A 16,039-nucleotide genomic window follows, 5' to 3' on the forward strand; every position below is an offset into this window, starting at 1 on the left:
TACCAAACGTGTTCTACACTTTATTACATAGCTATCACAATGTATCACTGCAGTCATGAAGGACGAAGATTGAAATAGATAAATACAAATTGCTGTCCCATCATCACTTTAAAAGCTACACCATTACATTTAGTTAGGGGCTCGCAATAAATCCCAAATATTCTATCCCAAATATGGACTAGGAATGTAAAAGGTGACGTCATTTGTCTGGGGAACTAGGGGGGTTATAATAATTTAACTACGCCTTCCCCAGTCTGGTATTGGTAGGCATTATACAGGAAGAGTCGTGGAGGGAAAGAAACAGGACGCCCTTCATTTTTTATCCTCGCACAGTTAGCGGATAACGGAATCCTAAAAGTTATTCGGAGAAAACGTAGGACGATAGCCCTACAAATTATTGCTCTACCATGGACGTTTGACGACCTAGGTTAATAATATAAATTATCCACTACAAGCAAATGCTGTTGATCTGTTTTTCACGCCAAGAAGAGGAAAAAAGCTATTTTTACAATTGACCATGGATGATTTAGGTATGTACATGTATTGCAAATGTACCCTTTTTAAAACAGTAATGTACCTACGTTCGCGACTAACGTTGTTTGAAAGAGGGGTGGAGTACTGAGGCAATGGGAAAAAGTAAAAAAAAAAAAAACATGATATCCAACCTTGTCTGAATATGAAGCAAAAGTGAAAAAACCATTGACATTTTGTGCAGTGTAAAAATGTGTTTTCTTATCATACATAATAATACATAGGATGATATCCGCTATAAATAGTAATAGCTACATTTTAACATGGACAGCGCATATTCGTATTAGTATATTTGAATTTTAAAGAAACAACCTTATTATCAACTAGTTTTTGTTATTTCAAGTTACCTACAGCAGTGTAAATCTGGCTACGTGTGGTCTTGTGTTATCCATGCTTATGAAAGATCTTTATCTAGTGACCGTCGGGTTACATTTTAACAACGTTTTCGATCAGAGTAGGCCTGCTTGTCACCTAAACTTCCAAACGAAATGTTACATTTCTGATTTCTCTGTAGTGCTCCTAGTTCTCAATCAGTCAGAGAAGAAAAGGAAACGCTTAATTAAGTGACAATTAAGTCAGGAAAACTGAGTATTCTATGGTTTCATATGTGAGCATACAGTGTTTCCAGCATTCTGTAGGCCCTCTCTCTATAATGCTATAGACAGGTCAGAGAAGTACTTTAATTAACTTCAGAACTTCGTTCAGATCTCAGCGTCTAATTCAGCCATGGGAGCATCGGAGAAGAGTATAAATGACTGTCATCAGTGATCATGAACTACTGGGTTGATTTCATAGTAAGAAAAGCCCCTTTCATAGGACTATTGTCAGAGCAGTATATGAATAGCTATCCCTATTTTCTTAAGATGGTGGCCAACTCACTGAGTAGCTTAAGCATGGGAAGCAATGTTCCAGCCCTTCTCCCAGCACCAAAATAGCCCAGGGACATGTTGGCACAAGACACATGAAGTTCAATGAAAATAGGTGGGTGGTGTGGAGCTCCAGACCAGTGAACAAAACATTTGTGTTTGTGGCTTGATGAGTAGCGCGCAACACATTTCAAAAAACGGAGGGCTATGCTTACTAAGCATGAGGAAGAATGTCTGCATCTGGTTCAGCACATCTGGATTGGATTGCAATTGGCTAGCGACCTGTTTCTCTAAAAGAGGGACGTTGTTTACGTCAGTGTTTATGCTGAACGGTTGTGTGCTATGTTGTATGTCGGTTGGTGTGACTCATGTTTTATTGTATTTATTTGGGAGACCACTTATTAAAAAAGACTAAGGGCCCAGTCAAACAGTCCGCTGGCAGATCTCTAAATATGGTCATAATTCCCATTGAGAGAATTTCAACTCCTTATATGATCAGTCCAGTGCTTGAGTGTTTGTATGTGTGTGTGTGTGTGTGTGTGTGTGAGAGAGAGAGAGAGAGAGAATTAGAGTGTGTGACAAAGCAATATGTCACAGTGTGAATCTTCAGGGAGAAATAACCACAGAGTGATGACTGAAGGTAGCCCTGCCACTAGCTCCAGTCATGTGAGATGTATATTTCAAATTTCAGGATATTATGACACAATAAAATATAATGACCAACTGAACTCTGTAATAAATTCACTGAACTCATAAAAATATTTCAATTGGAAAGCAGTCATTCTACGAAATAATACCATGATTGATGAAAGTAGCTTTCCTTGAAATGTATTTTGTTTCAAATGTCTTTACATGTTGTGTATGTGTATTAGAATAAAGGCATGTCTGAAAATCCAGTAAGACACATTGGCCTGGGTTTGGCCAGAAAAGGGATGCATCTAGGATGCCAACCATGTGTTGTAAAAAGCGAGTGGCATCCACTTCACATTGTTTAACTTGGAGGAGCGATAGTGAAAACGGTTGAAATTCAGTATCAGCTGCCCAACACCCTTCCGTCTTCCTTATCACTTTGGCCTGTTAACAAGTTCTGTGGGAATCTTCCGTTTTTAGATTACCTTTTTGTTTGGTTACTGGTTCAATGTCCATTTGTTTCACTGGTTAATTGGAATTGTCTTTCTAATTGGCCTGCCTTTCTGGGTCTTCTCTTCCACCCTCTTCTGATTTGTGACTCTCTGATTGGTCTTGTCTCCCCTCAGTGGCGCCTGACCTACCTAACTACCCTCTCAGTCCTCGTATTGTTGTGTTTGGTACGTAACTCTCTGTCTGTGCTTTTGGGGTGGTGTTTTTCCCTCTTCTATGTCAGTGTGTCAACATTTCTTTGCTTGTTTGTCCTTTCGGTCTCCATGTATCTGCTGGTCATTCCATCTGTTTACCATTCCATTTTCCGTAATCATTTCCATTCCAGTTTCCATTTCTCCCCTCCATTCTATTTATCCAGTTTTAACCACCGCCTCTTCAGATACCTATGCACTAATGTTAATCCTTAGGCAAAATGTCAATATAACTGCATAGTATGAATGACTCAAAGACTCTACCTGAAATAGAACCTCTACAGACCTACATATTCTGTTTTAGTGAACGCTGCCATTCTTTCACTTACCCTTTATAGATGCCCTCCTCGCGGACCTAGAGAGCACCGGCTCTCCCCTGGCCAGATGCCCAGTCCTGCTCACCTCTGACCCACCGGCAAACGCCGACCCAATCCCTGCCAGCCCTCAGGACCCTGCCCAGACCAGGCCACCGCCCCCAGCTTACACCCCCCTGCAGGTATGATGTTAGAAGTAGACTAGATCTTTAGGCCCTGTTTAAATTCTCTGAAAATGTGGTGTTCCTTTGTCTCCCCTTTGAGATGATCATGGATTGGTCTGAAACTGTGAAACCATCCACTGATACCTATGTAATTATGCTTGGTCTGTGATTACTTCAAGAAGGGGTGGAAAAGAAAAGCAAAAAAGGCTTTTAGGTAGATCAGATTACTGTAACCCCAAACAATGATCATTCTGAGGGTAAGAAGGTCACTTGTTGAACTTTTACTGTCCTGAAGTTGCAGTGGATTTGTTGTGACAAGGCAAGGCTGTGACAAATTTGATATTGGACATTTTAAAATTGGGCATGTAGAAAGTAAATGTAATTAACTTAAATTGTGTTGAATGGCTTGCACTGAGTTGACAGCTAAAGTGAAGATGGATTTTATAAATGAAAAACAAATTAATGGGTTTGCTTTTCTTTTAGACTGTATCTGCTGCAATGAAGTCAAATGGTTCTCAGAATCCAAACCCAGACAAACAGCTGTACAGGTAATATCTTTATTATAAATTACGTTATTAGGTGACACAGAATGGTGAAAGCAGCAGCCGTCAGGCTTGTTCCACCAGGCTGTGACTTTACAGCACAATATAACAATGCTATGGCCCTGGCTTTATTATTCATAATTTAGCAGTCGGTAGAGTAGAAAGTTGGTGGTTGTAAAACCAGGTTTCTGGATTTGATTCCCAAGTGCAGGCCAGTATGAAAAAGTATACACTAACTACTGTAATTAGTGAGGATAAGAGTGCTAAATGACCTAAATGTATAAGTAACAAATATTTTCATTAACAGATTAAATTATTAAGGCTCCCAAATATCAAAGAACTGGCGCTGACCAAACTCTCAAAGATAACATATTTTGACAGTGATTTTACAAGATTGAAGATATTGTTTTTCTTCTGGAGCTAAGGTTTTTTATTTAAGGTATATTTTTGGCATTTTATACCTTATTGAATAGAGGAGATCCAGTGGGAAAGGAGAGAGTGTGCTGAAAGCAGTAGGACCGTTTTAAACCCATACTGCAGGGCCCTGTCATTTTCCCCCTTCATCTGAACAGGTGCCAGTGTTCAGAACATAACGGTTTTGGGACATTGCTGCAAGAGAAAAGTATTGTTAGTGAAGAATGAAGTGAAGGATACAATATAAGATAAATTAGATACTGAAGCATAAAACATGTGTCCCATGTAGCTCGCTTGGTAGCTTGCTAGGCCAGGGATGTGGGTTTGATTTCCCTAGGGGGCCAGTTTGAAAATGTATGCACTTACCACACTGTAAGTTGCACTGGATAAGGGCGTCTCCTAAATTACTTAAATAACATACCAGAAAAGTCTGACTTGTAAGTAAGGAATAGGAGAGGGGTGTGCTTGCAATGCGTACTACTTTTATTTTTCTATGCAGGGTTATGCTTTTCTTATGGTCTGTGGAATCATTCATTACTCTTAGTCTGTGAGAAAAGCCACCATTGTAACTTTCAGCACTTTGTTGTAAAGAAATATCCAACTATTCCTTCTTTACTTCCTAAACCAAAACACTTGTCTTAAACCATTCAGTTGACATCCTAGGAAATGTAATATAATTACATTTATATTACGCCAACTTTTTGTCTGTATTATCGTTTGCCCCATATTTCAGTTTGAGACTTCATTTCATAAGCAATTTGATAATCTCTAAAGAATCAGAGAATCAAAGCTCATTTTGTAAATGCTGCTTTACCCGCTTATGTTGTGTCTGGCACAACCCATTGTTTTTCTGGGACAAATAAGAATCAATTTTGGAAATGCCCTGGAATTCCAAATATTTTTGTTTTTAATGTTTCCCCCCCACTTTTTCACACATTTCCCTTCTTATGATGTCCAATATGCAACTGTGGCGTTGTCTCATCGCAGCAACTCGTCATGTGTTTGGGAGGTCTGTGTATGCACATCTCGTCTAGACTGTCTGATTCTAATCACACTGCTCGGCCAACCAGGATGTATTTGCTCATACCTATGCAACTCGAGCTCCACCTTGATGCTGGTTAGTTGACAGGAGTCACCAACCGGAGCTCCACCTTATCCTCCCTATTAGAACAGCTTCCAACTGGAGATCCACCTCATTCCTGATAGAACTGCCTCCAACTGGTTCTCCACCTCTTTCCTCCCTGTTAGAACAGGAACTGGAGCTCCACCTCTTTCCTGGCTGTTAGAAAACCCTCATCTCATGGGGTCCACCTTATTCCTTCCTGTTAGAACAGCCTCCAACTTGGACAGGCTTGGCACTAATCAAATATATTTTTAACCAGAACCTTTTAAACACAGAACAAGTGAGCTAAGGCCAGCGACAGCAGAAGTCTTTTGGCAGAACCTACTAAAGGAATGCCACCAGGTGGACTTTGGACAGCAACAGCTAGGGTTCATCAGGCAGGGAAAAATAAGGCTCCCTTGCTTTAAATCCTTCAACAGTAATGCTTGTATAAGGATGGTTATTACTAGAAGCCAACAGTAGAATCATTTACTCAAAGCAAGGCCATCACCATGAACTGGACATCACGAAACTGGGAAGGGAGAATAAATTGGAATAAATAATCTTTAACTCAATACCCCTTGCATAAACATTTTGGTTAGGATATGATGCTAATATTCTAAAGGATTTGGGACCATGACAAAATGTATTATCTCTTGGAAAATCATTGATTTGATAGATTGGCCTCCTATGAACCCATGTTATCCACCAATTATAATAATAAATGTAGTCTCATATCAGATTAGAACAACAATTTTGCATGGTTTTCCCCCAGCTTGATTTGATTACTTTGATTTATTGTCTTTTGTTAATGAGAACAAACAGACAAAGACATAAAAAAGGACTGGCGTCTGAAAAAGATCAGATTAGTGGTTTTGGTGTGTTTTTATGTAATATGGGATCTTCAGTCACATTTGAAGTCAAATGTTCTCAGTTGTTGTGAATATTTATTCCACTATTGCTATGCCTCCAACAAGCCTGATTGAGATGTCAACATGTTTCCCTTCTCTCTCCATGTTGTTCTCTTCCCCTCATCCAGCACAGTGAATAAGCCTCGCTCCCCCCGAACGACGGACCCAACCCCTCCGGCCTTCTCATCCTCCTCTGTGTTAGGAGGCGGTCTGAGTGAATTGGACCACCTTCTGCAAGAGCTCAACGCCACCCAGTTCAACATCACAGGTCAGTGCATTGCCCTGCACGTCTCCCTCCCCTGGACATTTCAGCCAAATGCTCTTCAGAATGCTGTATGTGAGTGTGGTTAGGTTTCGCTATAAAAGTAGGGACTGAAATGTCCCCAACATCTGGTTAAACAAGGAAAATGCCAAAAAACTTGTATATTTTATCAGTTCCTATTTTGAACAGTTAATTTTTATGTTTAGGTTGGAAGTTACAATTGGAATTAGGGTTAGAAATGAAGTGTTAAGGCATTAAGGGTTAGGATTTAGGGTTAGGTTTAGGGTTGGCGTTTCGTATTTACGGTTAAGGTTAGGATTAGGTTTAAAGTCCATCTTTTGTATGGCCTCACTGATGTGGCCACAGTGATCTCAATAAGAGTTTTATCTGTTTTGACTAAAATATAGGTTACGGTTAGGACTAATAAAACTTTGATTTCAATGTAATGTTCCCAATTGTGTAGCTAGATTTGACGTGTGTGTGTTTAAGTGTGTAATCATGTCTGGTAAGCTTCTCTTTGTATTTGGTTGGTAGATGAGATTCTGGCCCAGTTTCCCACATCTAAAAAGGATGAGAGGGACAAGATGAAGGAGTTCCAGGGGTCCAAGGACAAAGTGACAACCCCCTCCCCAAGGTACCCATACATTCCCTTCATTTACAGTACAAGCCAATCCATTCTGCTTGGACCCCAAAGTACACCCTATTCCCTCTGTAGTACACCGGTTTAGACAGTGTAAAAAGATGTTTGAGCTGTGCACACATGGAACTGTGAAATGACAAAATCCATTCAATCAATCAATTAAATTTATTTATAAAGCCCTTTTTACAACAGCAGTTGTCACAAAGTGCTTTACAGAGACACCCGGCCTTAAACCCCAAGGAGCAAACAACAGTAGTGTTGAATTTCAGTGGTCGAATTTTAGGAAGAAACCTAGAGAGGACCCAGGCTCAGAGGGGTGACCAGTCCTCTTCTGTCTGTGCCGGGTGAGATATTAAGAGTCCAATTGGAATAATAAAAACATTTCTCTGGGCTAAATCCAGAGTCTATTTGATTTTAGACTAGGTCAGAAGTATGACCAGGTGGGACAAGGACAGGGACAGCAACGGGCCCCCCAAACCAGGTAATCCGCAGGTGTGGACCAGGACCTCATCTCCTTCTAAAATGTAAAACTGGAGGAAACTGAGAAAAGTTAGTAGTACATCCCTCATATCCCCCAGCACAATAATATAGCAGCGTAACACCTTGGAACTGAGACGGGGGGGTCCGGTGACACTGTGGCCCTACCCGGGGGAGGCCCCGGACAGGGCCCAACAGGCAGGAAATCAATCCAACCACATTGCCAGGCATCAACCAAAGGGACACCCACCATTCTAGTTCTGTCCTGGATAGTGTCTGTTTAGTCCACTGTAGTTGAATTTGGAATATTGCTTTGTGTTTCTATAAAGGGTCAATCCAAAATTGATAAAAGAACAAACAGTCACCTCGCCTCTTTTTGACGGACCTAGAGAAATCTCTCCATTTAAAACCTATAGATGCAATTACTGACCATCCAATATATTGTCCTGCCAGTATATTCAGTTATATTAAAATGAGAGAGGCATTTATAAGTTATACTTATGTATTGAAAATGTGTGTAGCCACTGCAGATTGCCACTTAAACTCCTTCCCAAGTTCAGTGGGCATTCAATGGGAAACCTTTCAAAATGTTTTGAAGAATGAAGATGACACTGTATGTGTTTGTCCTTCAACTGTTTGCATTCTCTTCAACTGAATATGCTTTCTCTTGGCTTTACCATGGATCTCGTTTTTATGTATGTAGTGCATTCGGAAAGTATTCAGACTTCAAAAAAATATACATATTTAAGTGATTATTCAGACACTTTGTTATGACACAAGAAATTGAGCTTAGGTACATCCTGTTTCCACTGAATAATTTCCACATGCACCGTTTATAATACAAAGATTATTTTCTGTCTTAATGAAAGATTTAGGTTAAACATTTAGATAATAAGGATTAAGGTTAGAAAGTGAAATCTAACTGCTGCCTTCAGGAGCATATAGTAGCTCTCAAATGTATTCACCCCCTTGGACCTTTCCACATTTTATTGTGTTACAACATGACATGAATTGGATTGAGGTCCAGGCTCTGGCTGGGCCACTCAAGAACATTCACAGACTTGTCCCGAAGCCAATCCATTATTATCTTGGATGTGTGCCTTGGGTCGTTGTTGAGCGGATCTACATCCCAGTGTGAAGTACTGTGTGCTCTCGATCAGGTTTTCGTCAAGGATTTCTCTGCATTTTGGTCTGTTCATCTTTCCCTCAGTCCTGACCAGTCTCCCAGTCCCTGCCAATCAGAAACATTTGTGATGCTGCCGCCACCATTCTGTAGGGATGACATTCTGTAGGGATGTCATGCTGTAGGGATGTCATGCTGTAGGGATGGCATTCTGTAGGGATGGCATTCTGTAGGGATGGCATTCTGTAGGGATGGCATTCTGTAGGGATGGCATTCTGTAGGGATGGCATTCTGTAGGGATGACATTCTGTAGGGATGTCATGCTGTAGGGATGTCATGCTGTAGGGATGTCATGCTGTAGGGATGTCATGCTGTAGGGATGTCATGCTGTAGGGATGGCATGCTGTAGGGATGGCATTCTGTAGGGATGTCATGCTGTAGGGATGTCATGCTGTAGGGATGGCATGCTGTAGGGATGGCATGATGTAGGGATGGCATGCTGTAGGGATGGCATGCTGTAGGGATGTCATGCTGTAGGGATGGCATGCTGTAGGGATGTCATGCTGTAGGGATGTCATGCTGTAGGGATGTCATGCTGTAGGGATGGCATTCTGTAGGGATGTCATGCTGTAGGGATGGCATGCTGTAGGGATGGCATGCTGTAGGGATGGCATTCTGTAGGGATGGCATGCTGTAGGGATGGCATGCTGTAGGGATGGCATTCTGTAGGGATGTCATGCTGTAGGGATGTCATGCTATAGGGATGTCATGCTGTAGGGATGTCATGATGTAGGGATGGCATGCTGTAGGGATGGCATGCTGTAGGGATGGCATGCTGTAGGGATGGCATGCTGTAGGGATGTCATGCTGTAGGGATGTCATGCTGTAGGGATGGCATGCTGTAGGGATGGCATTCTGTAGGGATGTCATGCTGTAGGGATGGCATGCTGTAGGGATGGCATGCTGTAGGGATGGCATGCTGTAGAGATGTCATGCTGTAGGGATGGCATGCTGTAGGGATGTCATGCTGTAGAGATGTCATGCTGTAGGGATGGCATGCTGTAGGGATGTCATGCTGTAGGGATGGCATGCTATAGGGATGGCATGCTGTAGCAGTGATTTGATGTGAGATGATTTCTTTTTGCCAGTCTCCCATGGCTTTTGTGAGGCACCCAGGCTTGTGCACCATGTCTTCCAGCTCAGCCGTTTAAGACTGTAACTCCTTTAGAGTTGCCCTAGGTGACCTCCCAGACTAGTGCCCTTCCTGCTCCATTTTTAAGGAAGTTTCCTTAAAAGATATTAAGTACTTTGGAAATGATGGTTCTTATAAAGAACCTTATTCCGGATTTGCTATGAATGTTCCTTTTTGTGTTCATCAGTAGCAAAAACTCCTAATTAAATCTATTATGATTTCATGTTGTCATACAATCAAAACTGAAAAGTCCAAGGGGAAATAATTATTTTGAGAGGCACTGTGGTCCATGGCTGGCTGCACTAGAGCTGGAACAGGCAAGTTTTTTTCATGATCAAATAATTGCATTCATCCATTCAGTTCGATGAAGCCATCGGCCACATCCGCCACGCTTGAGCTGGACAAACTCATGGCCTCACTGTCTGACTTCAGAGTCCAGAGCACAGTAAGAATCACAACCTCATACCCCACAATACACAATACACCCTGAACACTGTACCACACTGTGCAGTTGACTTCAGGCAACAGAAGAGCCCAGGTCAATGACACCAACAAGCTTGTTGTAATCTGACCATGTCAGAAAAATCATTTGATGAAGCATGTGATCAGATGAGGGCTTTATGCACTTTTCTTAATTTATTAAACACATATTGGAAAAAATTCAAATGTAATCACACTGCCAGAATAGAATGTTTTTATTCCTTTTTATACATAATCTATGCTCCTCTGTACCACGAATATCGCAAATGATTATGTACTATTTACAATGTTATTGATGCATTGCATTCATATAGTCTTCTTTTTTCTGCTTATCTGTCTTGACCTTCTAATGCATTACTACACATTAAGAACGCTACAGAGTTCAAAGCTGCGGAGCCGCAGAGCCACGCGGTCTATTGTGACATACGCCGCCCGCGACTCGATAACAGCCAGTCCCAGGAGGTTCGTAAAATGGGCCGCGGGGACATCTCTGCGGCTGTGCACTCTTACTAGAGCTTCACTCGCTGAGCACAAGTACATGCTTGACTGTCTCTCTCCTTCCATTTCTGCTTGCCAGTGGGTCCTGGGTAGTCTCTATTGCCAGGGAGGGCGCACATCAAAAACATTGTGATGCCATTTTAATCTGTTTTTTTCCGTAAATATATTCTCAGTTCAGCATTCACGTGGTTCCCAGAGTATGAGCCCTGATCTAGGACATTTATTATTAAATTACCAAATTAAACAATTTTAACCATCTTTTTTACTTTTTACAAATTCTTTCTTAAGTCTATTTGTATAGGAAATCTAATTATTGGCCAATGTACTTGTATATTCATGTCTTTATAAAAAAATCATACCAACATGGGTTGCTTTCAAAATTCCAATTCCAATATGAATGGGACACATTATTTATATTAGCTCAGTACAAATCTTTAATAAAGAGACAAGTCTTCTGAGGCTTAGAATTCCAGTTATTGTAGATCCACGCTTGTGAATATATGGGTCCAGATCTGACAAATCTGACCTTGTCGGATTGCTTCCTCTGGTATTTCAATATGTGATAGTCAGTGCACATAGACTGTAATATAGATTACTTGAAACGCCCGTTGACTTATTCTAAAGCATGACTAGTATCCCCCTGCTTTCTCTAGTCCCAATCCTTACTTATTCCCTTGACATTTTGTATTGCAACCTGACCATTGGTTGGTTCCCTAACTGTGCTTCTCTCTCATTAGCCAGCTCCAGCTGTCACTTCAGTAATCACAGTACCACAGCAGCCGGCCCCGCCCACACAATCGTCTTCCGGCGGTTCGTTGGACAGCATGCTGGGGCTCCTCCAGTCAGATTTGACTAGGCAGGGTGTCCCCACCTCCTCTAAGGGCAGCTGCTCGGCATGTCAGAAACCAGTTGTGGGACAGGTGAAGGCGCTATGCTACATTGTGGAGATTCCTCCAGTTCCCTGGTGAAATTTCTTAGCTTTGTTCTGTTTTAGATTGGAAATGTGTTCACCTGAAAAGCATGGAATTTGTCCTTAATCATTAAACCTTTTCACACCTGCCCCAATCTGAAACCCACTGTGGTTTTGAGGGATATCATACAGTGAGTTGGAGGAGGATAACTTGTCAACACTGAGTTAGACTGAGTTGAGATGTGATGGATTATCACCCATTTGGTTTATCCAATATGCAGGTTTTATTTTTTCTTAGCAAAATATATTTTGTTTATTTTGAATTCTGCACAAATTAAAACAGCACTGACTTGGCCGTGGATAGATTATTCAGCATTGTATCTACAAAGAGTACGACTTACAAAGAGTATACAAAGAGTGTTCAACAAGCTACATGCAACATTTACGAGAAGTGTGGACCAGCATAATCCACTTTTGTAGTACAGTTGAAGAATGAGCTGGGATGTAGAGCTAAATGAAGCTAGATGATAAAAGAAAACCTTAGTAGATTTGTCTCTGTACCTAGTACACTGCTTTGTTCAGCATGGTTCCACCAACATTTCTGGTTGCTTAACCAGGTCAGCTCAGTACAGCTTGGTTTAGCTGGTTTCGGTTTAGTAGTGGCAAAAGACCTAAATTGACTGACTTTTAACCTTTGACCATCCAGGTGGTGACTGCTTTGGGGCGGGTATGGCACCCAGAACACTTTGTGTGCTCAGAATGTGAGATGGAGCTTGGCAGTCGTAACTTTTTTGAGAAGGACGGTCGGCCGTACTGCGAGTCGGACTACTTCACTCTCTACTCTCCGCACTGCGCTCACTGCAGCAAGCCCATCCTCAATGTAAGATTCTACCTCACACCAGTCATAAAAACATTCAAGCCCATCCTCAATGTAAGAGTTCTACCTCATACCAGTCATAAAAACATTTATTTTGAATACACCTGAACCCATAAAAACTGTTTTGTGTGTTGCCTGTGTAGAAAATGGTCACCGCCCTGGACAAAAATTGGCATCCGGAGTGTTTCTGTTGTGTCAAGTGCAGCCGGGCGTTTGGAGAGGAAGGTGATAAATCCATGCTTTATAACAAGGGCTGGGATATAGGAAACAGATCACCTGGGGTTCCACGATCCTCAGGAATAGAATGCACTTTAAAACACCCACTGGGTTGTTACACAAATTGTGTCCCTTTATAGAAATAGTTCACCAATAACATATGGTCAATTACATCAGTCTTTATAAAGTGTTTTGATATAAAGGGTTTATTATAAATAATTACAAATACACTCCATTTGGAACTATGCCTTGAAGTATTTTTGTTAGATAAAATTGAATTATGACAAATACTTATACACTTATTTTGAATGTTATTTGTGAATGTTTGATGTTCTGATTAACACAATAACATGTCTCTGTAGGTTTCCATGATCGCGAGGGGCAGCAGTACTGCCAGCAGTGCTTCTTGTCCCTCTTTGCCTCCCGATGCCAAGGATGTACCCAACCAATCCTTGAGAACTATATCTCCGCCCTCAACTCCCTCTGGCACCCACAGTGCTTTGTGTGCAGGGTAAGTATATGTGTGTCTGTTGGTGTTTGCGTGAACTTGTGTGTTGAAGTTTAGCTTTTTGGATGTTTCTTTTGTGTTAAGAAATGTGTGTAACAATGTATTTTAGGAATGCTTGTTATGAATGGGAACTGAATGCCATACACAACACAACACAACACAAACAATATATGTTTGTAATTTATAGCCTACAGCAGTGTCAAACCGGTTCCACGGAGGGCCAAGTGTCTGCAGGTTTTTGGTTTTTCCTATAAGTTGGTTCCCAGTTCAGACATAAAAAAACAGCGGTGGGTAGAAACTAACCAATTAGTGACTTAATTAATTAATCAAGTACAAGGTGAGAGCGAAAACCTGCAGACACGGCCCTCCGTGGAACCGGGTTGACACTCCGGGCCTGCAGTATCAGTCAGAAGTTTGGATTATTTTTTTGTTTTACTATTTTCCACATTGTAGAATAATAGTGAAGACATTAAAACTATGAAATTACACATATTAAATGCTGTAGCAACCAAAAAAGTGTTAAACAGATCAAAGTAAATTTCATATTGTAGATTCTTCAAAGTAGCCATCCTTTGCCTTGATGACAGCTTTGCACACTCTTTGCATTCTCTCAACCAACTTCATGAGGTAGTCACATGGAATGTATTTCAATTAACAGGTATACCTTGTCAGAAGTTAATTTGTGGATTTTATTTCCTAATTAATGCTATAGGGTGGGTATGCTGAGTGACAAAGCAGGTTGGGAAATGGGGAAAATAGTAAAACTAAAGAAATACACTTGAATGAGTCGGTGTGTCCACCTACTGTATATATATGTTACTATAGAGCTGTCACAATTTTGACATTTTAGCTGATGATTAATTGTCACACATATAATTGTGATTAATTATTGAATTTTTTAGATTGTAAATTCTATGCCAGTATTATAGCGTAATTAGTGTGCATTATGTAATTAGGAAATATGGATGGAAATTACAAAAGTCGACTTACAATATTAGCAGAAATACAATACTTTACACATGCTTGAGTGTTTGTTTTCTTTTGTGGATCAGAGTTGATGTGACAAATAGGCGACTGAAAGGCATTTGTCTATTAAATTATAATGTTGCGAAATTAAATAACGCTGCATTGGTGCAAAACAATTCTAAACTAGTTTTAAACATAATGAAATTAAGAAGCAAATCAGTTCCAGTCAATGATCTGTGCATATAGCTTTCCACAGAGCTGTCCAACACTCTTCTGCTCCCATGCCCCTAGACATCTTAACTGATGGAAACAGACATAATCCCTGCATAGTATTTGCTGAGACGTTTCTAACATTAGTGTAAACGTCCTTTATTCAGACTGGAAATATGGAATGAAAACATGTAGCAGTGGTGTATGTGCACCGGGGGTGGAGGCTTTGACCACTACACCACCACAGACCAAACAACCAAACCAGGTTCCCAGCCCATCTTCAAGGGAGTCCTTTTGTTCTCTGTCCTGTTTACAGGAGTGCTACTGCCCCTTCGTCAATGGTAGCTTCTTTGAGCACGAGGGCCAGCCGCTGTGTGAGGCCCACTACCACCAGTCGCGCGGCAGCATGTGCCAGGCTTGCCAACAGCCCATACTGGGTCGCTGTGTCACCGCCATGGGTGCCAAGTTCCACCCTCACCACCTGGTGTGCCATTTCTGCCTGAAGCCACTCAGTAAGGGCTGTTTCAAAGAGCAGGAGAACAAGCCATACTGCCACCCCTGCTTCATCAAACTATTTGGCTGAGCACAGCTCTCTTCTAAAATAACCCCTAATCCAGGAGTATTTTGTGCTTGTTAGGCACATAACAGGTAATGTTTCAAAAATGTTTTGCTATGGAAAACATAAATGAGCACTTGACAAATCAAGGTCCTCCGTCCCGGTTTCAATTCTTATTCTTAGGGTGCTAGCTAATGACAAAAGACCCTGCTCTTGTCAAGTTGTGAAGTCAAATCTCTTTCAGACATTTTGTTTTGTCTACATTATAAAATAATATTAGTAACTTGAAGAGGAGAGATTGAATATTTGAGTGAATTATAGATCATCAAGCCGCAACCAAGTGTTTAAGTATGTTTCCAAAGAGAAAATAATGGTCTCTGTGAATACATTACCTTTTGATTGAAGTTGAATATTGACCACTGAATTGTTTAGAAGTAATGAAATTGAATTTCTTTGATGATTATTGAATGGAAAAATGTTATTATGCTTTTGATGAAGGATTTTAATAAAAAAAACATTTAATATATTTGCTTTCTTGTGCAAAGTATAATTATCACTGCTATTGCCTTTTTATATTATTATATTGTCCATTTTAGGCTACATTGTATTGACGTTCTTGTGCCAAAGATGAAATGATGCTCTTTCACTATTGTGCTATGCAATTATGTATGAAAAAATACCAAAGAGTAAAATAAACCAAATTTGGGGTTAACCTGACTTCAGAATTGATTGAATGAATTGGGTGAATGAATGAGTTGAGTGAATTAATGTTTGCTCACAAAACAAACATACATTTTACATTCCATGCATAAACATAATTAGTTTTTACTGTTGTTACCAGGATAACAATACTATTATTATTTTAAGAAGATATCGTACGTCATGAACGAAATAAATCATTTTGTGAAGAAAGACTGCGTGTCACTGCGGAATATATCTTTTTTGTTTT

General features: G+C 40.6%; 1 protein-coding gene across 4 annotated transcripts; it reads left to right on the forward strand.

Annotated features, from left to right (window-relative positions):
• The first annotated feature begins 253 nt into the window (after positions 1–253).
• On the forward strand, positions 254–15,802 carry LOC105030125 (transforming growth factor beta-1-induced transcript 1 protein). Of its 4 annotated transcripts, XM_010903800.3 has the most exons (13): positions 255–530; positions 2,654–2,704; positions 3,067–3,224; positions 3,690–3,754; positions 6,304–6,443; positions 6,972–7,071; positions 10,230–10,314; positions 10,719–10,811; positions 11,585–11,767; positions 12,464–12,637; positions 12,778–12,859; positions 13,213–13,361; positions 14,851–15,802. In XM_010903800.3, exons 1-13 carry the CDS (start codon positions 518–520, stop codon positions 15,115–15,117), a joined length of 1,560 nt encoding a protein of 519 aa, XP_010902102.1. In that variant the 5' UTR covers positions 255–517; the 3' UTR covers positions 15,118–15,802. The 4 variants fall into 4 exon arrangements, with proteins under 4 accessions (XP_010902119.1, XP_010902102.1, XP_019902533.1 ...); XM_010903817.3 differs by lacking the exon at positions 10,719–10,811 and having other exon boundaries at positions 254–530; XM_010903809.3 differs by lacking the exon at positions 2,654–2,704 and having other exon boundaries at positions 256–530.
• The last annotated feature ends 237 nt before the right edge of the window (positions 15,803–16,039 follow it).

This window comes from Esox lucius, chromosome 5 (genome assembly GCF_011004845.1).
Source record: "Esox lucius isolate fEsoLuc1 chromosome 5, fEsoLuc1.pri, whole genome shotgun sequence".
NCBI lineage: Eukaryota > Metazoa > Chordata > Actinopteri > Esociformes > Esocidae > Esox > Esox lucius.